Source organism: Nerophis lumbriciformis, linkage group LG11 (genome assembly GCF_033978685.3).
Source record: "Nerophis lumbriciformis linkage group LG11, RoL_Nlum_v2.1, whole genome shotgun sequence".
In the NCBI taxonomy this organism is placed as follows: Eukaryota; Metazoa; Chordata; class Actinopteri; order Syngnathiformes; family Syngnathidae; genus Nerophis; species Nerophis lumbriciformis.
The window spans coordinates 8,357,333-8,382,465 of NC_084558.2; the positions used below are offsets into that span (position 1 = coordinate 8,357,333).

Sequence of the window (25,133 nt, forward strand, 5' to 3'; positions counted from 1 at the left end):
AGTTTCATCATATAAAAAAGCAGTATTTTTAAAAAGGGGGGTGGGGTTGTCAAAAACGATCATGATTCATTATGGGGCGGTATAGCTCGGTTGGTAGAGCGGCCGTGCCTGCAACTTGAGGGTTCCAGGTTCGATCCCCGCTTCCGCCATTCTAGTCACTGCCGTTGTGTCCTTGGGCAAGACACTTTACCCATCTGCTCCCAGTGCCACCCACACTGGTTTAAATGTAACTTAGATATTGGGTTTCACTATGTAAAGCGCTTTGAGTCACTAGAGAAAAGAGCTATATAAATATAATTCACATTAAGAATTTTAATGTATTTTGAATACAAAAATATAGAATTGTTTTAAATAGAACAGAAACATCTGATTAACTCATAGTTTCTTATGAGCTATTTTGCCTTAAAAAGGTGAAAAGGAAAAAAGGTTCAAAATTCCCTTTTTAGACACATGGCAAGAAATGACATTTAAAGAACAAGAAATCTCACCTGACAAAATGTTAGCTAATCAGATTAGACTTGAACTTCTGAGCATTCGATCTAATAAGTGTATTAGGCTAAATATTTGTTATAAAAATATGATGTACTTGTGTGTACTCTTGAGGCGAGCTTGTTCCTTATTATAATTTCATAAAAATGCATGCAAGATTTTAACTCCTAATGAAGTGATTTTTTTTGTCTACCGTCTACTTAAGGTTAATACGCATCCCCTGCCAATATTCATCTGTACCCTTTGACGTAAATGTCACTCATGTGCTCTCCGGTGACGCTGGTCTCGTCCAGAGTGACATCAGTTGTGTTCCAGATGACTGCGCGCAGGAAATGCCTACAAGGAGAAGAAGGATAAGGTTTGCACCGTTGGTGGACCAAAAATGAGCACATTTCATAGACACTTGCTTCTTTGGCTTGCGTGGTGTGATGTCAAAGGGAGGTCCGGGCACACCCATTCTTTTTGCAAACACATCCACCCACAGTTGAAGTCGTCCCTGTTAAGCCAATCAACTCGTTAACAGGTGAGACAGGTGAGCGTGTACGAGAGTCTGGACATCAAACCTGGGGCAAGTTAGGCTGAAAGCTGCTATTAAGGGTCCTGGTCTCCACGTGCTCAGGAACCAGCCCCTGTGTGCGGAGGATATGCAGACACAGACGCTCCCGGGCTGGACCCAGGTGCTCATGGATCTCCTTGTTGTCCTCTGAAATGAGGAAAAAGGAAAGCCATGTTGTGCTGCAAGTACTTGGACTCCATTCAAGTCATGACCTCACCAAACTGAGCCAGCTTGTATTCTTTGCCGTTAAAGTTCAAAGAATTGCCGTTGTCCTCAGTCCTGGGCTTGGATAGACCTTTCAGACGAGCAAGGTTCTCCAGGATCTCAGACGGCTTCAACTGGTCCCGCCACTGGTTGATTCCAGAACTGACAGTGAGAAAACACAGTAAGAATATATTTCTGTAATTTATGGGGTAAAACAATTGGGCTGCAACTAACATGTATTTTAACAGGGGCTATAGGGCTGACTGCAGCTTAGTGAGTATTGTAGCACACGTTCCTCATGTAAAGGTGACTTATTTCATGTCTAGACAGCTTTCTTAATGCATTTAGAAAGTTGCACACATTTTTTTATACTCTAGCTATAAAAAAATATTCATTATAATAATCCCTTCTTCATGGAAAGTCATTTACCACGCCCAAGCCTGGAGCCAATTAACAGAGATAAACGAGGGATTACGGAATTACTCTTGGCTCGACTCGTCTTGATTATTGTAATGCCCTGTATGTTGGCATTAGCCAGGCCTCCCTCGCCCGCCTGCAGCTCGTGCAGAACTCTGCTGCTCGTCTGCTAACACAGACCCGCAGACGTGAGCACATCACCCCTATTTTAGCGTCCCTTCACTGGCTCCCTGTGCGTTACCGAATACATTTTAAACTCCTTTTATTTGTTTTTAAATGTCTAAACAACCTCGCGCCAACCTATCTCTCCGACCTCCTTCAGCCTTACTGCCCCACCCGATCCTTAAGATCAGCCGCTGTTGACGGTCCCTGACACAAGGCTGAAGCTTAGAGGTGACAGAGCTTTCGCCGTTGCTGCTCCCAAGCTCTGGAACGACCTACCCCTGAGTGTTAGACAAGCCTCCTCTCTTCCTGTTTTTAAATCTCTCTTAAAAACATACTTTTATTCCATGGCTTTTAACACTGAGTGATATCCATCCTGCAATGGCGCCCCATAATACACCTGCTGTGATCCTGTTTTTATGTTTTTATTAATTCTATTTTAATTATTTATTTTTTATCGTGTTCTGTTTGTGTTGTGTTGTGTTTGCTCGGTACTCGTTTTATCTTTTAACCTGCTCATTGTACAGCACTTTGGCTACCCCTGTGGTAAATTTTAAATGTGCTCTATAAATAAAGTTGATTTGATTTGATTTGATTTGGCGACCAAAAGCAGATTTGGTTATGGGAGCCTGAGTGTGTGCATACATTAACAAAAATGTAGTTTGAATGAGTGTATACTTGGATAGAAATAATGTATTCATATTTTTACAAGTTATGTAAAGATTTGTATGAGTGTGAATGTTGTCTGTCTATCTGTGTTGGCCATGTGATGAAGTGGCGACTTGTCCAGGGTATACGCTGCCTTCCGCCCGAATGCAGCTGAGATAGGCTCCAGCACCCGACACGACCCCGAACGGGACAAGCAGTAGAAAATGGATGAATGGATTTATTATACATTACAATTCAGTTCAATAGGCACGTGTTAGTATTCCAGGTAATGTCCAAAGTTTTAATGAAAAGGTAAACAAATAGGTTTATTGGGCTAAAGGGGACAGTGTGTTGGCTATCTGGAACCACCATGAAGCCAATTCAAAACTGCTATGCCACTTTGGCATTAATTGGAAAAAGTAAGAAAAACAAAGCAATGAATTGGCAAAATTTATGAAAAAACAAATGTTAGACATATCCTAAAGAAATGGGTTTGGCTACAATATGAACTTAAATAGTACGGTTGTTTCAGAAATACGGGTGTAAATTTGTCATGAGAAAAGCATTCTAAGTGATGCTCTTTTATTTCTATATGCTGCTAACTCGAACTAAAACTATTACAAAGGACATGTTGACTCCCTGTTGAATAAAAGTTTATCAGAAACAAAGTATAAATTGTACCCATGAGGTAATTCAGTCCAATGAAGTAGAACAAGCAAACACTTGCAGAGCACGATGAAAACGATCATCAGCTACTGAAGTGAACGGTTGCCATAATTATGTACCCTTCCCCCCACTGGTTGTGTCCCCTAAACAACCGCATATGTGTTTATGCCAGGGGCAGGCCATGACAATAAATATTTGTCAGCAATCTTTTAGTAGCGCGCTGCAGCTGTAGTAAGAATATAAAGTCATGTTTACTTATTTCAAACGTTTGCCTTACGTGCAGTAGGTTTGTGGCAGGCCACAGTAGGCGTTGTATCGCGACAGGAAGCGGTTCTCCAGGTCAATCACCGTCTCCCCAACCTTCTCGTCGCGACTCAGATGGTCATGGTCATACACAGAGATTTTCAGGTCTTTGTCTTGGGGCAGGAAGCAGGTCATCTCGAACATCCTGAACAAAATAAAACAAATTCCATCATGTTATCAAAGAAAATAGGTTAGATAAAAGCCCATGCATGTATTTGGACCAAGTACCGTCCAAACACAGGGTTGGTGGTATTGGGGAGGTAATGGTCACGGTCATCAATTGTGTTCTTTCCCAGGGATATCTTCATATATGGGTCACACTAAAGGGAAGATTAACAAAAGTTGTTAGAAAATGGGATTAGCCTATCTTGCTGCAAACAAGGATCCATCCTCACTCGGCCGTTGTTGTCTTTGGGCTGGAGATCATTGGCCTGAACCACATAAATCCTGACCAGGCACTCCTGAGGCCCGCTGTCGGGCAGCTCTCGGAATTGCCGGGGAGGCGGGGTGACCCCCGGGTCATCTGGCAGGGGGTACACCTTAAACGACCCCTGCAGGCCCGTACAACGTTAGGAGACGTCCAGTTATTCAAGTATCTGGTCTAATTTTGTCAAGTACCTTAAACTCGCCGACCACACTGGGATCGTCGTTGCCGTCCTCGTTTTTGCCACGCTGAAGTTTGAAGGTGCTGCAGAAGTCTGTCAGCCCTTTGAATTCTGGGACATCTTCCAATTCACAGTTGTAAACCTGAAAATACAATTCAGCGCTATAATTTTTTTGTAAAAGATAATGTTTTAATGACAAATAGTCTTGTTGTTGTATGTACTGTATTTTTCAAACCATAGGGTGCACTGCCGATTAGCGGGTCTAAACAGATATATTTTCAAACAAAAGATGCAACGGATTACAAGGCGCATTAAAGAGGTCAAATTATGATTCGTTTCTACATTTAAAACACTTCCTTATGGTCTACATAACATGTAATTATGGTTATTTGGTCTAAATGTTGCATAGATTATGTTTTACAGACCATCTTCAAGCTGCTTTCTGATATCTATTCAGGATACGCCGTTTTTTTTGGCCGGTCTTATTTCCGTGCCTCCACTTTGACAGTGTCATCTTTGTTGTATCGGTAGTTTTTAACGCTTCCATAGCGAGTCTACTGACAGATTAGAGGAACTGCACTTCATTTGGAATTTTGCCTGTCGTTCACAATCATTATGAAAGACATGTTGAATATTTTTTTTGTATTCTAAATTCAAAAGTCTGCTTACCATGGAGCCTACAGAAGCCGTGCAATTGCACCTATAAAGCCCTTAAAAACCATCCCAACACCTCCATTGAGGTTTTATATACATGATGCAAGTATATGTAATGTAGTAGCATGCACATTTATAATATTTAATATTTACATATTTTGATCATTCTAAGCATATGCAGTACCTTAATTAAAAAAATTCATCACGTTTGCTTTTATCTTCTTCATTACTGATTATTACTCACTGCAGACTTCATGAGCCAACAAACACAATCTCACTTACTGTACAAGGTCTGCTGTCATTAGGATGTTGACCGCTAGAATGTTCGTATATTCTCATTTAAATTAAAAATGTCTCAATCCTCAAAGAAACCGAGTGGGGCAGCACGGGGGGACGAAGCGTCTTTTCAGGTCCTAAATGGCAATCAAAGTGTACCAACTTGTCGGAACACCTACTCACACTTCTGTCCAAGTGAGATGCAGGATTTATGATCTAGAGTAAACTTACAGGGAGCAAGGAAGCAGCAGACCACTTGATGTAAACATAGGGACACACGAGAGTGATTACAGCGCCGCTATAAATAGTTTGTCTGCGTTAGAGCTTATAATAACAATATCACTAATACTTGGTTAATATTCAAGTCACGAAATGTAAATGGAGTATTGTTGGCACTTTTTGAATGGGTTTTTAGTGCGATATAGTGGACCTTTGCTGTAAGCCGACTTTTATTTACGTTTATTTAATATTTAGAATGCATTAAAAAAAATCCATCTGTCATGTTCTTCATAATGATTGTGAACAACAGGCAGAATTCCAAAAAAAGTGCAGTTCTCCTTTGAGTTAGAACTATACTGTACTTTGAATTAGAAATGGCAACAGCAGAGGATGAATGCCCCGCAACAAGAATATAAAGAAAAAGAAAGGAGCTTATTAACCAAGGTCCGGACTCCAGTAGCGAGTGCCCGCAAATTTTGGAGACTTATGAAGATCCCAAATACACGTCAGCAGGTCCTGACAGGTCAGAAAAGTTGGTTTTGCACAACATTGAGAAAAAAACACCAGATTTCTCCATACAGGTGCCATTTTGGGGTCCATATACATACACACCATAATAATAATAAACGTATATTGAAGCACATCATGTCTGACTATGGTAGCCGTAATGCTCCGCGTTTCATCAAGCAGTGCGACTTCATAGCTCACCAAAGCACTGTGTAATTCTATAGCATACTTGCCAACCCTCCCGGATTTTCCGAGAGACTCCCGAAAACCTCCCGGGACAAAATTTTCTCCCGAAAATCTCCCGAAATTCAGGCAGACTCCATGCGGACCTGAGTGACGTGTCGACAGCCTGTTTTCACGTCCGCTTTCCCACAATATAAACGGCGTGCCTGCCCAATCACGTTATAACTGTAGAATGATCGAGGGCGAGTTCTTGGTTTCTTATGTGGGTTTATTGTTAGGCAGTTTCATTAACGTCCTCCCAGCGCGGCAACAACACACAACAGCAGTCATGTTTTCGTCTACCGTAAAGCAGTCCGTCTGCCGTAAACAGCAATGTTGTGACACTCTTAAACAGGACATTACTGCCATCTACTGTACATGCATATGTGACAATAACATCTACGGCTTTTAGAGAGTGCAGTGCACAACTGCGCACACAACAAGGAGACGAAGCAGAATGCATCATCAGAGAGGGTGTTCAGCATGGTTAGAAAAATAGTGACAGAATAGAACAAGGATGGACAATTCAACCCTTAACTCAACAATGAGTAGATGAGTGTTATGTGTGTGTAGATGTGTAAATAAATGAACACTGAACTTCAAGTATTTCTCTAATTTATTTATATATATATATATATATATATATATATATATATATGAAATACTTGACTTGGTGAATTCTAGCTGTAAATATACTCCTCCCCTCTTAACCACGCCCCCAACCACGCCCCCGCTCGACCCCCACCTCCCGAAATCGGAGGTCTCAAGGTTGGCAAGTATGTTCTATAGTCGCAATGAAACATAAAATTTTGGTGTTGCTTACTTACGGATACTTGCCAGCATCATTTATTGACGAGGCATCCGCCTGCAGTCTACATGTATCTCATAAGTGTGATTGTAATCTACTGGTCACACTTACGTACTACACCATGTACCAAATAAAAATAGTTTTGAGGTCGGTAAGCACAACCAGAATTAATACATACATTAGGCGAACTGTCGATTTTTGAGAAAATTATACTATTTTAAGTGCCCCTTATAGTCCGAAAAATACAGTAGTTATTTGGATTGTTTTAAAACAAAGATAACCTATATATTAGAAAGCATGTATTGTTCAACCAGCTCATTACAATAGTTGTGATAAGTTTCTTACTTTGAGGGTGTCATATCCTTTCTTGAGATAAGGGCCACCTCTCTCTTGGTCTCCCACAGAAATGTAGAATTTACTCCACCAATCCACAGTTTGCTTTTCCTGACAAGTAAACGACACCCTTCAGTAGTATCATTTTGTTCAGTCCAAAATGACTTTGGCGCCTTACCTTCTCTACGCGCTGTGCAGATAGGCCGGGCAATGTAACACAAAAGGGAATCAAAAGTGGAGAAAAGTAATCAATTTCATCATCATTGTGTTTAAAGTACTTTGTGCAACAGTTATTTGGCAAGCTGCAATCTGAGGGATGAAAAGGTGGAAGAGTTTTTGCTATGAGGGCCCTGGCATAGCTCATTTGTATCACAGCACCTGCATGTATAAAGTTTGCTATCTTGCTGTTAAACGTATGTCTCCCTAATAGAGCACCAGAGTATCTTTGAATACATTACTAAATTAATCAATTTCATAGGTAGTTGGTGCTTCTGATACAAATTTAAGAATATAGTCTGGGTTTTGTTGAGCCCAGTGTGAAAAATGGTAATAATGTGCTCATTAGAGGACAGATTGTTCCAACAATAAGACATCTCCCGCCTGCATCAGTGCGCATTGTGACATCCTACACAGCTGTGGTGTAAGTCATCATTCAGTGTCAGTGCCCAGCTTTGTGAGAAAGCAACAACAAGTTGAACCATACATACAAAATAGGACGTAGCGGACGCCATTTTGTTGACAGCAGCTGACATGCTGTGCATGAACTGCAAGCCAGAGTGACACCATTGGTCAAATTTGACTCCACAAGTCAAATTATGCACTTTTTAGTCAAAAAGGTTCCAGTGGGTTGCATTATAAGACAGTCCCTCCAGGATTTCACAGGCTTTTTTGTGGTTGTTGCAGCCATTTAAAACGCCTGAATTAGGGTTAGGTTTTTCAAAAAAGTTGTGGGAAAAATTGCAATGTTTTAAGGCTTCTTTTTCCCTCAAAAACATCAAATCAACTTGTGATTTTAGGACTATGTTATCACTGTTTTAAAGTGTTCCTCATAAACGTAACCTCAAAAAGCACAGGGGTGTAACAAATATTGTAAAACAGATACAGTATTGATGTTTTGTTTTATACTACACTGACTTAAAAGTGGCAGTAAAAGCACCTACTCATCGTCAAATTACTGTACTATTTTAATAATTTATAACAGTAATTGTTATTACAGAAAGAAAAAAGGCTTACTTATTGTCCACTGTCTGCTCTGTCGTCCACAATTTGCACACAATCTTCATGCTTATTTTATGCAAACACCTATTCCTGACTGCTTATTCATTGTAATCATCTTTTTTCTCTTTGTTGTTTTTTTTATCCAATTTGATTTTATTGTTTGATTTTGTACGGTGTCCTTGAGTGCCCAGAAAGGCGCCTTATAAATAAAATGTATTATTATTATGCAGGAAAAGTGTTTTTCCATTTTAAACATTTATTTATTTTCCAACACATTTACCAGTAAGAGCATTTGTGAACTTCTGAAAGTAAAGCGGTAGTTTTTATTGGTGATGAGATTGTCATCACACTTCAACATCTCGGTCATGCAAATGCTGCCTCTTTGCTAGGTCAGCATTGCAAATGAGAATATGTTTGTCTTACCCTGGATAAAATAAGGTTAAATAAATATATAAATACCATACAAGGAAGTGAGGATGGCACTAGCCGTGTTGCTAAATGTTTATTCACTACGTAACATTACCCAGAAGGCTTAGCGGCCTAGACAGGAACAGGAAGTAGGTCTGGGCTACGACAAGATGATTGTGCCGTTTGAGCAATAAAGAGTTGATATATCGGTACATGTTGCAGTTTCTGCTTCGTCTACACAAGAAACAAAAGTTTTGATTAGATGTGTGCTTTTAGACCCTGTACATACAAACTTGATTGGCAAAAATAATGCTGCTTGGCCAAGTGCATGATTTGTGGGGATTGGTTGAATTTGGCGCAATCGTGCCATTTCAAAATCCTGGAGGAACTGATTAGAAGAGGAGAGAAATACCATAGTAGGAGCCTACCTGAGCTTCCAGCAGTGGTCTGCTTTCTTCCATGTTGATGGAGACTTGTTTGTAAGGAATTGCCGCCATTAAGGCCACTGCAGGAGGATAAGATGAGGTTCTCTCATGATGGTTGTTCATTTCAGTAATTTTGTGGCCTTACTTTTGGAAGACATGGCTCCCTCTGCTGTGATGATGTAAGGGTCGCAGCGGAACCGCTCTAGAGAGGTGATGGTGCACTGGCCCACCACTGGTTTCCTGCCAAACGGACGATGATCAATCACTTTCAGCACAATGGGAGGTGTGTACATCTCATCCTTTGGAAGAAGCTGGAGGACAGGAGGTTGACAGGAAACCCAAATTAAACCAAGATAGGCTATGGTGGCGTTCGAACGGTTAATGTGTGTATTGAACATTACCACTTTGATGAAGAGGACAGAGCTGGGGAAGTTGGGGCTCTTCTTCATGTTCCTGATGACCGCCGATTCTACCCTCTGTCCCCCGCACTCCACCACCAGGCTGGGTGAGGACACCGAGGCCAGCTGATAAGGCTTCATGTTCCTCAGACCCCATACTAGAATCTGCAAACATCAATCACACCTTTAGAAACATTGTGCAAAAGGTTGTGAGGCAAACAGCATCAGAGAAATCCCATTACCTCCACAGCAGTGAGCTGCACAACAGGTCGGATGCCCTGCGGAACCATGTAGAGGTTCTCTGCCCTCTTTGGGGGAACCAGAGGGAGATCTGACTCTCCTGACTGAAGAAATGAACAAGACTTTAAAATTCATTGTTTGTCACTTCTTAACACGTCTTTGCATGCAGACCTTATCTTTGAAGATGAGCTCAGCTGCCACCAGTGCCTCCCCTTCCACTCGCCCCTTCTGCATGATGGGGTGCCACAGCAGTTTGGGTGTCAGATCCATGCCGGGATTTAACTTTACCAGTGGAGGGAAAACACTGCGCCCCAGCAGCTCGTCCTTTCCCTGAACAGACACCATCTTGTCAGGGAAACACTTTTAGATTGGGTTGATAAAGTGTTACATGTGTTACCACTTGGTCATGGTCATAGAACTCCAGGACCACATTTGGGGGGTGCTGCGCGATAGTCTGCGGGTTGCCGTAAATCTCCACGTTGTTAAAAATCAAGGTTTGGTCCCAGGTTGGGTTTAGAGTCGCTTGCAGCTTCTCTGTTGTCTTACTCAGATGCAAGAAGGAGATGTGGGCGTACGGATCTGCGGAGAAAAAAAAACTCAAGACCTTTCTTCAAGTCTTGCAGGAGGTTTTTACCACTCATACCAGAAAAACTATCTTTGTCCATCGATGTCAGATTGCGTGCCTGATAGACATACACACGCAGGTGATACATATATGACCCTGGGGAGAAAGGATCATTATGTATCTATATTTATACCTACATTCATAGAGCCACTACTCACTGTCAAATGAGCAGGACACAGTGGGTGTGTTAGCACCAAACATCTTGGTGACATCACCCTTGGAGCTTTGCTCTTTCTCTTCAGTATCAACACCCTGTAAAGTAAATCAACACCATTCATAGTTTAAACTGCTGAGGAAAAAAAGTGTTGATATTTAATACATGAGTAAATAATACCGAGAACCAGTTGATTGTTTCATATCATAGCTTTGTCTATTTAACAAAGATGGAAGTGGATATTGCAGAACATGTACTCTGAGTAGGGCCGCACAATCTGCCGGGGGCCCCTGTTTGTAAAGAAACGCATAAGAAGCGTCAATATGAAATTTTACCGCAAGCGTATTCCTAGCAACATCCTGCTCTGTCACGGACAGAAATATAATGGCCAAATTCCACACACAAACTCAGTGGCTTCCGGGGCACTGGCTTCAAATCCCAGTCGTGGTTGATTTAGGAAATTTATACAAAGTATGTATTAACCATGTTAACATTTTTATCTTGCACTGAAAAAATAAATTAAACAATTTCCGATTAATTACTTTTAGTACAAAAAAAGACAAATTGAATTGGCGACTTGTCCAGGGTGTACCCTGCTTACCGCCCGAATGCAGCTGAGAGTCTCCAGCACCCCCCCCCCCCCGCGATGGAATGGATGAATGGAATTAAAAACCAAATGAAGTGAAACAAATTGTTGGGTGGGGGGGGGGGGGGGGGGGTTAGGGCTGTGATTTAACCTGGGAAATTGTATCTGATATGTGGCAATAGATAAACTAAAAAAGCACTTGGAAAGCCCAGACCTTTGCCAGGCCCTATTATTTTACCAATAGTAAGGAATCCTTTGACAAAATTGTAAATCCAGAATCTACCAGTAATCATTTGTTCCTTATCTTATTTCTAGCATTTCCTGAAAGTTTAATAAAAATCTGTCTTTTTGAACTCTGTTGCTAACCAACAAACAAACCCCAGTGAATACAAGTGCGCAAATTTTTTTTTTTTAAATAAATCAGCAGAAAAGACAGAACCAAACGAAGTTAGTGAGCATCTGCAATGCTGATCGACACAACAATGGCTGCACCGCCAGGCACAATACAGCTGTGCTGTGGGGAACAACATGGTGACAGTTTTTAAGATGAAAGTTTCATCAAAATCCACCCGTAACCTTTCAAATCCCAGTGAATACCTAACCTCCTGGTGGAGGTAACAAAAGTGATTTACACCCACCAGTGTACCCTCTAGTTTAAAGATGGCAGACGCTCCTAAGCGCTCTTCCGGTGCCATCTTTCTCCTCCACCGCCTCCGACGAAACGTATCTGATGATCGCTCCTTCCTGTGAAACTTCCAGCCGATCAACGAGGAGAATTCCCATCCCTCTGGGTCTCCTTGGTCCATTCTCTGTGCACAGTAGGAAATGTTTTTTGTTTTAAAACTCAATGTCAGAAGTAGGGATGGGTACTGAAACTTGGTACCATAATGCCACCGGTGCCGACTGAAATGGTTGCATGATCTATTCAAGCCTTTTTTTCAGTGGTCACTATTAGTTGTTATATATCATATATATCAGTCATACCAAAGACTATATAAATGGGACCCATTACCTCCCTGCTTGACACTCAGCATCAAGGGTTTGTATTGGGGGTTAAATCACCAAAAATGATTCCCGGCACGGCCACCGCTGCTGCTCACTGCTCCCCTCACCTCCCAGGGGGTGATCAACGGTGATGGGTCAAATGCAGAGAATAATTTCGCCACACCTCGTGTGTGTGTGACAATCATTGGTACTTTAGTTGAGTAGCAGTGAAATAAGGGAAAAATAAAAGTAATGTGTAGTTACTGCCAAGACAACTGCCATGACTGTGTTAGGCTTGACTTATTTTACCTGCAAAGACAAGGGTGAAATACTCAGACCAAAATGCTCAACAATTTGTTTGTACCTCACATCAAAAATATAGACTCCGCCACCTGCTTGATAGTGATATTGCCTATTATACTTCATGTTGCTTGATTAATGGACTAACTATGGACTGGACTCTCACAATATTATGTCAGACCCACTCGACATCCATTGCATTCGGTCTCCCCTAGCGGGGGGGGGGGGGGGGGGGGGGGGGGGGGGGGTGTTACCCACAGATGCGGTCCTCTCCAAGGTTTCTCATAGTCATTCACATCGACGTCCCACTGGGGTGAGTTTTTCCTTGCCCTTATGTGGGCTTTGTACCGAGGTCGTCGTCGTGGCTTGTGCAGCCCTTTGAGACACTTGTGATTTAGGGCTATATAAATAAACATTGATTGATTGATTGATTGATAATACATAACTCTTGCATGTAGAATTAACAAACCTTTGTATCACTGGTAGTATTTGCCACGATAGTGTATAGACTGAATTGCACTAATGAAGTATTTACATTACTATTTCCTTCAACTTGCATGTAACAAAATTCACTGTACAATATCTGCAGTGACGTTATATTCTAAAAATAAAAATGTATTGTTCTTGGACACAATTTGTATGTTATTGTATGTCATAGTGTCATGTACATAGTGTATATACCCCCCCCCCCCCATTTTTTTTGTATATATTGTTTTTCAAAACACCTGACATGTATACTGTGTATATGTAGATCATTTTTCAATTTTTTTAACATCATTTTTTATATACATGTTACAGGTTATATATCTTATTATTGAATGTATCAAATGTGATGAATATTTAATGGACCACAATGGAAACAAGCCTTTTGGCCTTTTCTGCCATCCATTTGCCTTTTTAAAGCATTACATGGATTCAATTCTTTAAGATGTCAAACTTCTCAATCAATTATTTTTTAAGTACCGGTTCAGACACAGTTTGAGCACCGGCATCGTTACAAAAGTTCAGCTATGCCACCTGTATCAGATGATATCGTGTAAACACCTAACCGAAAGATACTGACCTCCATAGTTGCACCTGCAGGAATTGTGTCTCTCCTGCGAGGTCGGAAAAGCCTTCTCCTGCGATGGACATGGTACACCTTCTCTGCAGGGACCCAGGACCTAGGTTTGTCATCTGGAGGAATGGTCAAGCCATATTCCCAACCTGTGGAAAAAACATTTCAACTTGCTTATTATTATTGTGGCACATCAAAGAAAATATCTCTCACAAGTACCTACCTTGATCATCCACAGCTCTGTTGTCATCAACTGTCCACTCATCCTCCAAGGTCCAACCCGGAGGACAATCAAACTCTCCTGGATGGCGGCTCTTCTCTCCATTCTGTGATTCAAATCACATGCTGCATTTATTTGTGTGTTCTTGACAGCTCACCAGTATATTTGCATGCACGCCTCATCTTTCTATACCACATCGGTGAAAGGCTCGGAGGCGGCCTTCCACTCTCCACCAGGGAAGCGGGTTTCATTTTGGAAAACTTCATCCATGAATTCCGTGTGTCCTGCATCCGCCTCTGTTAAGAGACTTCAACACAAAAAAAGTAACGTAAGCTCCCGTAAAACACCATCATGCCGTCCAAAATGATGCTAATTTTAGGACAAAGCAGCCAGAGGAGGGACGTGGTGGGAGAAAGGAAAACCAGAATTTGAACCCAAACTAGGGTCATTTTTGGGTAGATTCTGAAAAGTTGCCACATCTCTAAACTCAACTAAACAGCTATGAACATGTAAATATATTCAGTAGACTTCAGTTATAGCTCAAGGGCTAGTTGGAGCAAAACAAAAGGGCAAAATGGCAAGTCAAATATTTGTCCGACGTTAACACCCTCCTTTCCCCCCACAGTGGGAGGGAGGCGAGTCAATACCTGGTGGCCCCCCGCAAACCTCCCGTGTGTTGGGAGGATACATTGATTGCGTTCATCATGTGTTCTTTAAATATTAGTAGAATATATTTGTACGCACACTTGTTAGTTTTTAGACAGTAAGAGATTAATCTTAGTTTCGGCTCTTCCCTCAGCCTTTCTCAGAGCGGTCGCTGCTTCCTGGTGTGACGTCACGTCTCTAAAATAAAACAGCTGTTTTCATATTTTGGCCTCCCACATCTCTTATTGTATAAAAACAAGTTGTCCGTACACAATGTTTTACTAATTGTGTTGGTAGGATTTTTCTACATTGGGGATGTGATTAACGACGACCTGCTGTCAGACAAAGACCATCTCGTGCCTCTGGCTGGCTGAAATCCCGCCAGGGTGGGAAATTGGACATGGCGCAAGTGCCACAACGCGCCCTTTAATTCCTCTTGAAAAAGTTAATGATCTCCCTCATACAGACACTTTATTATAACTTTGACTTCCTTTAGTCAAGTTTAATGTCTTGGTGCTGAGCAACAGAGGCAAGGCCCTCACAAACCGGGGCTCCCCTTAGGTTAAAGGCAGCCCTGTCCAGGAAGGGGTTAAAAAACTATTCCAGCTCATTGGTAGGACCTGGTATTTTCTCATTAAATCATGGTCTGTGGCACGAGAGGAATGTAGACACAAGTGACTCCCTAACTTCTGCTGCACAGTGGAGAAAATGCGTGTTATGAATAACCGTCCCAAGAGGACTAACACCCGTAACTTCTTTTGGGGAGAGGGAGAAGTTTTACTCACGCTTTCTCCGGGTCAATAAACCAGTCAGACTCCCACTCCCATCCTCGGGGTGGCATGAAGTATTCCTTTTTCAGTTTCAGTTTGCCGGTTACGTCGGAGAATTTATGGCGCCTCACTAATCCTGTGGTCCCCCACTTCCCAAACACACTGGCTTGGTTCTCATACTGCAAAACAAAAACAAAGACACCAGGTCTCAGTTTAAAGTGCTTCTACAGGAATCTTAATAATGCTTCTGGACTTTATTAGTGACAACGTACCAGCTCTGCAAACACACTAAATGTTCCCTCAGCAAAGGAGTTGAACTTCTTCTCATGAGCGGCTAGACCAAGCCACATGTTGACTCCAATTTCAACAGGCACCTTTAAGCCCCCGTTCTTGTCCATGGGGTACTGAGAGGACCACAACAGCTGCTTAGACTTGGATAGATGGTGCAGACAGTCTAGTGTTGTGATTTTATCAATCTGTACCTTCAAGAAGATTGTTTGGGTTTTGCCACAGTGTTGCCCACAGGCCTGCTCACAGTATGTGGAGAAGAGGATTTGGTGAGCCGGTACGCGGCTGTAAGCAACCCTCCTCTCGCCTCGCAGCATCCAGATGATCACGTCAGGCATACTGTTCTGGGGCTGGAGGAAAAGAGTAGAATGTGGTAAAGCTTTGAGTGTGGAATGATATGCCTCAATTTTTACCTCCTCAGCAAGCATCCTGAGCTTGTCAACCCACGACTCGATGTCGGCCAGAGTGTCGGCGACGTCTTGAGCCTCCACCCTCATGCGTCTGGCTACCTCCTTGATGCTGTTCAAGCCGCTGTCCCGCAGCTTCTTAAGCTGGATGTCCAGCGATGTCAGGTTGGAGCAGCCCTCCAGGTCTCGGGTTGGGAAACTGGACAAAGTAGGATATTCTTAGTCGTACACAAACAAATTTGATTAAAAAAAAACAAAAAAAACAGTAAAGTACAGATATAGAAATATACTTCACAAGGAAAACACATTTAAATGCAAAATTAGGTATTTTATATCCAAAAAGAGTGGGAAGAAGTGAAACATTTATTTCCACCCCTTTTTCATAAAATAAATGCACTCCTCTTATTTTGATATTAATAATCTATCTCATGTATAAACACATTTTTAGCACACACAGACACACATATGTAAGTAGTAAGTGACGATAACAGCAACAAATACAAATATAAACACCTTGTGATCATTTAAAAAAAAAAAAAAACTCATTTTTGTACACAGTATATTGAAAATTATATCTTTTTTTTTATTTTTATTTTTTTAAACTGAACAATAGTTGGATATTCTATCAACCCTAAATTCAAACGGTTACACAGTTAGACTCCGCACATAAAAACACAAAAGCTTCTTTGTGTTGTGCATATATTGCGTATTTGGATATTGAATTGACCCCTTAAATTATAACCCCCTTCCCTCTCTGAAGAATTTGAGCCTTTCCATGCAGTGAATAGATTTTTGCTTTAAACGTAATTAGTGTCACTTACTTTTCCAAGTCTTCAATCAGCTGACTGAGCAACTTCACCCACGTGGCGTCAAGCTCATTGTCAGGTGCTTTAGCTGACACAGCATTTTTAAAGGCCTCCAGGTTTGTTTGCTACAGCGAGGACGTGCAAACAACCGGTGAGCTCCTGTCTCATTAAAAAACAGTTTATTTCTGAGGATAATGCAGCGTTACCAAGCGGTGAGTGATGTAGAGGATAATATTGATTGTGTCCATGCGGTGGCTGATGTCCTCCCAGAATGAGGTGACCACAACAACGGGCTTGGTGCCTGCCCACGGCAGGTAATAATAGTGGTTTCCTAAAATCATGACATTTGTAAACATCTTCCAGTAAATATGCAACGTGAACCACTCACCATCAAAGACAGCGCAACTATACTGAGTGGTGGAGGCCAGTGGTTTGCAGGTGGTGTCGAGTTTGTTGCCATAGTTACCGATGCTGACCTCAAACTGGATTGGTTCACCTGGTTCCTGTATCATGGAGGCACTGTGGAAGACTGCGCAAAGACAGTACTTCCTTCTCCTCTGGTACTTCTGATGCAAAACAGCAGAATGGAGATGAGGAAACATTTTTTTTCATATTTTACATCTTTCCCCAAGAAAGCGTGTACACTACCTGTGTCACCAGGATGTCATCACTCGAGATGCTGTCGACGATTTTATCAACTTTGCCTTCCAGCTTAGTGGACAGCTCGACCAAGACCCTGCCCCTGTAGGCCACTCCTTCACCCTGGTCAAACATATGCAAATGAATACCTTATTGTGCTACATGTAGAGTCATGAGTGTACAGCATCATGAAAACTGAATTTGTCAACAATACCTTTCCATAATTGAGGTCTTCGTAGGGATCTGGCAATCCACTGAACTCTCGGGGGCTGCCATAGAGGTTGATGTAACAAGGGCCAAAGACGGGCAGGAAACCGACCTCCGACTCTCCGCTGTCAGCTTCATGCAGATTGAAAAACAAGACTTAGACTTGCAATTCGCCAAGCATGACAGAAGGCGTGATCAGGCAGCGGTGGTTGGCGGACAAACTCATGTTATCACTGGGCAAGCAAGTGCAAGACATGGCAACGATGCAAAATCATTCATGTTTGACACTGCAATCAGAACTAGCGCTAAACAAGTGCACACAGCTGCAGAGGCAACATAGAATTAGCATTTTAGCATGCACAATATCAGAGAAGTGTTACCTCGGTTTTCGTACGCCCCACTTCACATATAATTCAGTGTCTATTTTTTTTTCCAAAAATCTTAATAGTTTTTAACCGGCAAACGGCCAAACATTGCACATAAGACATTTTGCCCCTATATCACTCCACAGAATCGAATGTCAGCAGCGGGACCAAAAAAGTAGAGTGTCTCAGCACTTTGATAAAGAAGATGAGAAACACTATTCAATTTAGGCAAGAACTTACAGCAAAGTACAGAGGTGGCTTCCCACTCTGGTTAGTCTTCAATAAAAATAAAAAAAGATTAAAGTGATGTAAAAGGGGACCTATGATGATTCTAATCTACATTTAACACACTTTCTGGTGATCTGGACAATATATTTTGAATATGCTTTAGTGTAAATTTTGCGTAAACAGTCACATTTTCAACCTTTCTGCGTAAATCTGAAAAACAATTTGTTTGTGGAAGCGTTTGCATTAGATTGCAAATAAAACCCACCACACCCCAATCTCTCCAAAAGTATCAGAACGTATCTTATAAAATATATACAGTTAAATATACATCTTGAAGACAAACATCACTATTTTTTTTCCCCCAGACACTGTCAAAAAAAACTTCAAACATATAGATTCACCGGTCACAACATTAGGTACACCTTCACACTCTCGGATCAGTACAAGGGCCGCATCAAAAACAAAAAGCTGCTTTTACCAGCATTTATGTCACTGTGCGTCAGTGTTATGTGCATGCCACAATTACAGTAGAAGAAAATAACCTTTTATTTTTCAAACCAAGTAGTAATGTCACAATGTCGCCGTCTTTCAGCAGCAGTTTAGCTGCTAGTCCAACTTTGTACAGGTCTATGTTGACAAAAACAGTGTAAAATGTCGTAGATAATCACAAAATTATATTTTGTAGAGATCAAAGCAGTCAGAGGGTATGAGACGAGAAAGGATGACACAAGAAGCTCTAGGCAGCAACCAAGACAGCAGAGCCAAGAGGGGCCATGCAGGCAGAGAGCATGTACCGTACTAAAAATGTTATGTAATTACGTCTGTCACCTTAATCACTCGTCTTGAGAACTGTGTGGGCATTAAGGGCGCCGCCCTCAACTGGTTCCGGTCATACCTAACCGACAGGAGTTTTTGTGTAAAAGTAGACAGTTTTATGTCGTCCACAGCTCCTTTACCACATGGGGTCCCCCAGGGCTCAATCCTTGCCCCAATTTTATTTGCGCTTTACCTTCTCCCCCTTGGTTCTATTTTTAGGAAGTACAGTATTGCATTTCATTTTTATGCCGATGATTGCCAGATTTATTTTCCCATGGCACAAAATAACACGGTTCAACGTCTTATTGACTGCCTGCACGACATCAAAGTCTGGCTTTCAGCTAACTTCCTGAGCCTAAATGAAGATAAAACAGAAGTTATGTTGTTCGGTCCAAGTCGCTCTCCCTCCCCCAACGTTGACCTCGGCACTCTGACCCCGTATCTCAGCGACTCTGTCACAAACCTGGGGGTAAAGTTTGACTCAGATTTTAAATTCGAAAAACAAATCAGCAGCGTCATTCAAAAAAGCTTTTATCAATTACGCCAAATAGCGAAAGTGAAACCGCTTCTATCAAGACATGATCTTGAGAAATTAATCCACGCTTTTATCTCGACTCGTCTTGATTATTGTAATGCCCTGTATGTAGGCATTAGCCAGGCCTCCCTCGCCCGCCTGCAGCTCGTGCAGAACTCTGCTGCTCGTCTGCTAACACAGACCCGCAGACGTGAGCACATCACCCCTATTTTAGCGTCCCTTCACTGGCTCCCTGTGCGTTACCGAATACATTTTAAACTCCTTTTATTTGTTTTTAAATGTCTAAACAACCTCGCGCCAACCTATCTCTCCGACCTCCTTCAGCCTTACTGCCCCACCCGATCCTTAAGATCAGCCGATCAGCTGCTGTTGACGGTCCCCGACACAAGGCTGAAGCTTAGAGGTGACAGAGCTTTCGCCGTTGCTGCTCCCAAGCTCTGGAACGACCTACCCCTGAGTGTTAGACAAGCCTCCTCTCTTCCTGTTTTTAAATCTCTCTTAAAAACATACTTTTATTCCATGGCTTTTAACACAGTGATATCCATCCTGCAATGGCGCCCCATAATACACCTGCTGTGATCCTGTTTTTATGTTTTTTTGTTTTTATTAATTCTATTTTAATTATTTATTTTTTATCGTGTTCTGTTTGTGTTGTGTTGGCTCGGTACTCGTTTTATCTTTTAACCTGCTCATTGTACAGCACTTTGGCTACCCCTGTGGTAAATTTTAAATGTGCTCTATAAATAAAGTTGATTTGATTTGATTTGATTTGATGTCACAAATGACCCAGTGTTAAAATAAATACATATTAGAGGCATATAAAATTGCATCCAAACGCATGAACCTTATGATTGGACTCTTTGGCATTGTTTAACATGTGTATCCAATATTGTCGGGAAAATCCTCACAGGTGCAGTTTAATCTTTTTTTTAACCAGTTGGGCATCGTTTTCTGGATGTAAAACTATAATTATTCACCATTAAATGTGTTTTGTGTACATAGTTTTTTGGGGGATTTACATTATATCTTAGACGAATTGCTTCAGTTTTTGTACGATCCGTTTTCCTGTTGGAAGGGATTAACAGAAACCGAGGCAGCACTTCACTGAATGGCATGCATGCAACACAGCAACGGAGACCACAAGTGAACCTTCAAACGACGACATTTCTACGTTTCCTGCATGTTCCTCTATACCAAGAGAAAGAACAGATAAGACATCGTTTAGAAGTCAGTACACAAAGTGAGATCAAAACTTGTTGTAGACAAACATACCTTCTATTTCTCCCCCAGAGGAGGCTATTTTGGCCAGATTCAGGTATGTGGTGCCAACAGCATCATTCCCAGTCACACGGTCCCTGCAGTCGCACAAAACTTACATTCATATGCCTAAACCTGCAGGTGTCAATCAGAACAGAGCATTGTCTTTGTAAAGTGTCTCTTTTGTGATACAGCTCTTGTACTGTGAATCATGTGGTGAGTGTACATGGAACAGGAAAATAGCCACTTCTTGTTCATATGTAAATATCAGCACATACTTTCGGGAAGTTTATGACAGCAAATCGAGTTTTTCAAGTCAACACACTTGCGCCTGCTTCCTTCCCACCTTCCTAAACCTGTGTTATCAGACCTACAGTATTGTTCGCGCATTAGTACATGAAGTGATGAAAATCAGCAGGAAGACAGTGCCAACAGGATCCCAGAGCTTGTTATTGTGGGGAAGGGAGGGGCCAGCACCGTCTGACTCACAGGCCACGTAATTCTCATATGGCTGGTGATGGACACACACCCACAATAAACATGGCCGTGTTGCAGGACTAGCACATACTACACTTTCTCAATCTCAAATATCAGCAAAAAAAGTTTTATGTTCCGTAGATCGTACAATTGAGCTTTTTTCAGTATATTTGTATGACTTACCAATCGAAGACGGTCAGTTTCACACGTTCACACATGGAAGGAAACTAGTGCAGGAAGAAAAACATTTTGTCATGGTTTTGTTTCTCAACTTTTACAATGAAGTCATAACATTAAATCACCTTGACTTGAAGGTTCAACACTTGGTTCCACTCAGGGTTTGCGTTCTTCTCGATGATCTGTGTACATAGCTGTACACATACACAATAGTAACTATACGTTGTATCCTTAAAGTACATGGCGTATACCATACATTTGCATTAGGTGCAAAGATAACTGAAATGAGGCCGTTATTTCAAAAACTGCATTTTTTTTTAACTTTAATAACGATCTGAAGAGCATTAAATGGTGGAAAGGGACCAGTCAGTCATTTGTTAGTAAGCAGAGGTGGGTAGTAACGCACTACAGTTACTGTGTTACATTTACTTAAGTAACGTTTTGAAGAAATTGTACTTGTCAGATAAGTTTTAATGCAACATACTAATTTTACTTTAGTATTTTTGTGAAGAAAAAAACACTACTTTTACTCTGTTACATTGAGATTCATTCCGATCGCAACATTTATTTATAATCTATTGATTACAGAGACTAATGTTCATTCGGCTCATTAGAGACTCCTTCCAGCAGGCACGGTCACATGACTGTCACCAATCCGACGTAAGCATTCGTGATATTTTACTACATTTCACCAATCAAACGGTGATTAGGCAACACAACTCTTCGATGTTTACTTACAAACTAGAAAAAATAACATTTATATGATGCACTGTCATCTGTCAGTAGAAATATTCACATTTCAGCCTACAAGAACATGTTTTAGCTAACATTAACCCTCTTATAAAGTCAGATAATTGAAATGTGTAAAAATTGTAATATATCCTGTCGTAGTGTCTGTCTCTCTCTCTCTCACACACACGCACTAGTTTTAGTGCAAGTAACATTAAAATAGCTACTAAATAATTCAGAAGATACTCACTAGATATGCAGTGTTTAAGTTTTTTTTCCCCCTGAATATTTATCCTTAAGTAATTATTTGGATGAATACTTTTTACTTGAATCATATTACTCTAAAGTAATGGTACTAATATTTTTGGCTACTCTTCCTACTCTACCTCTGTTAAGTATATTGCACAAAAGGGCAGCAACAGAACCAATGTTATAATAGCAGTAAGTTGCAAACTGCTTAGCCAGCATTGACACGACTGACGAGTTCATTGTAAACAGTACAGCAAGTGTACAGCAAGTCGTTAAATGGATTAGGAACCTTTTTGCCAGCGAAACGAGCCTCTATGAAAGGATCCACCAGGTTCTTCTTTTTTTGATCCGCACCAAAAACCTCCTTCAGTGACTGGATGAATGCATCATCCACTAAAACAGAGGATGAATTAGCAGTCACACTTTTTGATTGGTCATGATGCTTTTTGTATTGTGCAGGGTGTCTCACTTTGGGGTATGTCCTCAGCTCTAAACACCTTCAGCGATAGCGTGGCCCATCGTAGTGTGACACCGGCTGGAAGAAGCAGGTTGCTTTCAATGTCATCGTGGTCGTCATTGGACTCCCTTTTCTCTACCTGTGTTACGATGGTGCAGAGACTTATTTATACAAGCGATATTGAGAATGTATTGAAACTGTATAAAAAAATTATTAAACGTATTAAAATTGCATTAAAACTTCCTACCGGTGGCTCGTCCCCGATCCCCACCACGAAGAGGCTGACTTTGAGGTACCCTTTCGCCCCCGAGTTGGAGTCATCAGGGTCATTTAGGAGTAGCCACTTCCTCATAACACAGTGGCCTACAGGGAGACATATACAGAATTCCTCAAAACCTCTTTGGAGAATACAAATGGGTGGATGCATTTTCCCAACAGCTGTACAAGAGTACTGCACTCTGACAACCTTAGTTATGTTTAGTTAGCTATGCAAGATAAGTAAAAGGATAGGTGTACAGCAGGCTTGTGCAAAATTACAAATTTGGAATTTAAATTCAGATCTTTTGAAGAATTGAAACTGTAATTAAAAAGGTGCCCCATCATGCAAAACTAACTTTTCATACCTATTGGTACCTGCTTTTGTGTATCTGGGATCTGTCATAGTTCCCAAAATTCAAAATCAAACCGCGTAGGTATTGCGGGGATATTTATAAAACCATGCCTTCTTTCATAAACGAAATAAATTTGCCCATTTAGTGACGTCAACAGATATAATACTCTGAAAGCTTTGTGCGAGTCCTTCATTGTAGTCCGTAAGTTCCTCATTTTTCTCTAGCCTCTTGTTGTGGGGCAGACTGGCTCATACATGCACATGCATCCTCCGCTGTTGACTGACTTTAGAGATTCGGAAGATGTAAAAATTTGAATAAAATGTGCTGTATGACTGGCTTTTTTTTCCCCCACTCACACATTTTTCTCTGTCCTCTGATGGTTTTACACTCGTGACATCAGCGGATTATCCGTATATGGCATAAATTTACTCGAAGTGGTTTGGGCGAATCCGCTATTGTAGTGGCACTGAAGTCAAGCTCCTTTTTCGCTATCCTCTTGTGGGACAGACTGGCTTGCAAATACACATGTATCCTCCACTGTTGACTGACTTTAGTGATTTAGAAGGTGTAAAACAAGTAATTAATTGGCTTTATTTTTACTCACATTTCAATTTGCGACACGCAAATTTACAAATGGATCAACGATATTGTCTCCAAGTGTATGTTGGGTAAAATCGTCATTACCTGTCCACAAACCTCATCAGTTACTGGTCAGAGTACAAGCTCGGTGAGGATTTTTACTACGAAGTTAACAGTTCATATTGCAAAGCAAAGCGCAAAAAAAGAAAAAATTGAGACCAAGTAACGATGGTGTACTCATCTCTCCGCTGCGTTGTTTTTCCAACTGCTTTGAAGGGGGCCCGAAGCCTGGTCGCTAGCATGAGAGGTGAGTGTGCTGACTCCCGAGCTTAACAGCTGGCCTATTTCACTTGTTAACACAGAGTTTAAAAGGAAGCGGTCATGTGCCCCACCCCCGGCCTGACTCTCACTTTAAGTTGGGACGGCGTGGCGAAGTTGGTAGAGTGGCCGTGCCAGCAATCGGAGGGTTGCTGGTTACTGGGGTTCAATCCCCACCTTCTACCATCCTAGTCAAGTTCGTTGTGTCCTTGGGCAAGACACTTCACCCCTTGCTCCTGATGGCTGCTGGTTAGCGCCTTGCATGGCAGCTCCCGCCATCAGTGTGTGAATGGGTGAATGTGGAAATACTGTCAAAGCGCTTTGAGTACCTTGAAGGTAGAAAAGCGCTATACAAGTATAACCCATTTATTTATTTATTTAAGTTGGCTTTACCCCATAGGATGTTAAATTTCTTAACTTGCAAGTGTCTCCTCGTTTGGTTTTCTGTCATCGTTTTGACATTCTATTTGCACTACAGGATCACAATCTACTGTATTTTTTAATTTTTTTTTAATTCCATGTATAATCTATTTTGCTGACCAAAGCTATTCTCAACCTACTCTGCTTATGTCCTATTATACTCAAATTATTATGTACACCATTGTTCTTGTGGTACTCATTAAGCTAAACCTGGGGCCTCGGGTACTAAATTTCATGCCATCTCATGTGTGCTGATATGACAAATATTTAAAAAATCTCCCCTGCTGCTAATGAGCCCCCTAACCTCTCACCGCGACCCAACCCACTATTTGAGAAAAACTGTTTTAACACGTGTTCAGTGCAAATGTTGCATTATAATCTTTGTGAAGAAACATTTGTATTTAAAACAGATTTTGTAATGGGATCTCTGTACCCTATGAAGTATCCTCTTAGTGTATATGGCAGCATA

At 41.4% G+C, this 25,133-nt stretch overlaps 1 protein-coding gene across 3 annotated transcripts in view; it reads right to left on the reverse strand.

The window, feature by feature from the left end:
- Positions 1 to 25,133, reverse strand: part of LOC133610836 (myoferlin-like) — a 41,565-nt gene that overhangs the window by 4,399 nt on the left and 12,033 nt on the right. For 2 of the 3 annotated variants that reach the window (XM_061967505.2, XM_061967503.2), the window contains 38 exons: positions 22,984 to 23,099; positions 22,749 to 22,875; positions 22,569 to 22,672; positions 21,427 to 21,495; positions 21,308 to 21,351; positions 20,663 to 20,745; positions 20,540 to 20,578; positions 17,454 to 17,578; positions 17,249 to 17,362; positions 16,989 to 17,166; positions 16,807 to 16,931; positions 16,616 to 16,725; positions 15,801 to 15,993; positions 15,582 to 15,737; positions 15,372 to 15,503; positions 15,115 to 15,278; positions 13,877 to 13,991; positions 13,688 to 13,790; positions 13,471 to 13,613; positions 11,762 to 11,932; positions 10,542 to 10,635; positions 10,402 to 10,479; positions 10,156 to 10,337; positions 9,930 to 10,088; positions 9,761 to 9,862; positions 9,522 to 9,683; positions 9,266 to 9,431; positions 9,124 to 9,200; positions 7,248 to 7,259; positions 7,082 to 7,180; positions 4,064 to 4,192; positions 3,841 to 3,996; positions 3,674 to 3,765; positions 3,420 to 3,590; positions 1,263 to 1,411; positions 1,053 to 1,192; positions 897 to 985; positions 730 to 825 (listed from right to left, as the gene is read on the reverse strand). In XM_061967505.2, the coding sequence (XP_061823489.1) occupies positions 730 to 825; positions 897 to 985; positions 1,053 to 1,192; positions 1,263 to 1,411; positions 3,420 to 3,590; positions 3,674 to 3,765; positions 3,841 to 3,996; positions 4,064 to 4,192; positions 7,082 to 7,180; positions 7,248 to 7,259; positions 9,124 to 9,200; positions 9,266 to 9,431; positions 9,522 to 9,683; positions 9,761 to 9,862; positions 9,930 to 10,088; positions 10,156 to 10,337; positions 10,402 to 10,479; positions 10,542 to 10,635; positions 11,762 to 11,932; positions 13,471 to 13,613; positions 13,688 to 13,790; positions 13,877 to 13,991; positions 15,115 to 15,278; positions 15,372 to 15,503; positions 15,582 to 15,737; positions 15,801 to 15,993; positions 16,616 to 16,725; positions 16,807 to 16,931; positions 16,989 to 17,166; positions 17,249 to 17,362; positions 17,454 to 17,578; positions 20,540 to 20,578; positions 20,663 to 20,745; positions 21,308 to 21,351; positions 21,427 to 21,495; positions 22,569 to 22,672; positions 22,749 to 22,875; positions 22,984 to 23,099 (4,564 nt within the window). The remainder of the gene's footprint in view (positions 1 to 729; positions 826 to 896; positions 986 to 1,052; positions 1,193 to 1,262; positions 1,412 to 3,419; positions 3,591 to 3,673; positions 3,766 to 3,840; positions 3,997 to 4,063; positions 4,193 to 7,081; positions 7,181 to 7,247; positions 7,260 to 9,123; positions 9,201 to 9,265; positions 9,432 to 9,521; positions 9,684 to 9,760; positions 9,863 to 9,929; positions 10,089 to 10,155; positions 10,338 to 10,401; positions 10,480 to 10,541; positions 10,636 to 11,761; positions 11,933 to 13,470; positions 13,614 to 13,687; positions 13,791 to 13,876; positions 13,992 to 15,114; positions 15,279 to 15,371; positions 15,504 to 15,581; positions 15,738 to 15,800; positions 15,994 to 16,615; positions 16,726 to 16,806; positions 16,932 to 16,988; positions 17,167 to 17,248; positions 17,363 to 17,453; positions 17,579 to 20,539; positions 20,579 to 20,662; positions 20,746 to 21,307; positions 21,352 to 21,426; positions 21,496 to 22,568; positions 22,673 to 22,748; positions 22,876 to 22,983; positions 23,100 to 25,133) is intronic. The other variant, XM_061967504.2, reaches the window with a different exon arrangement.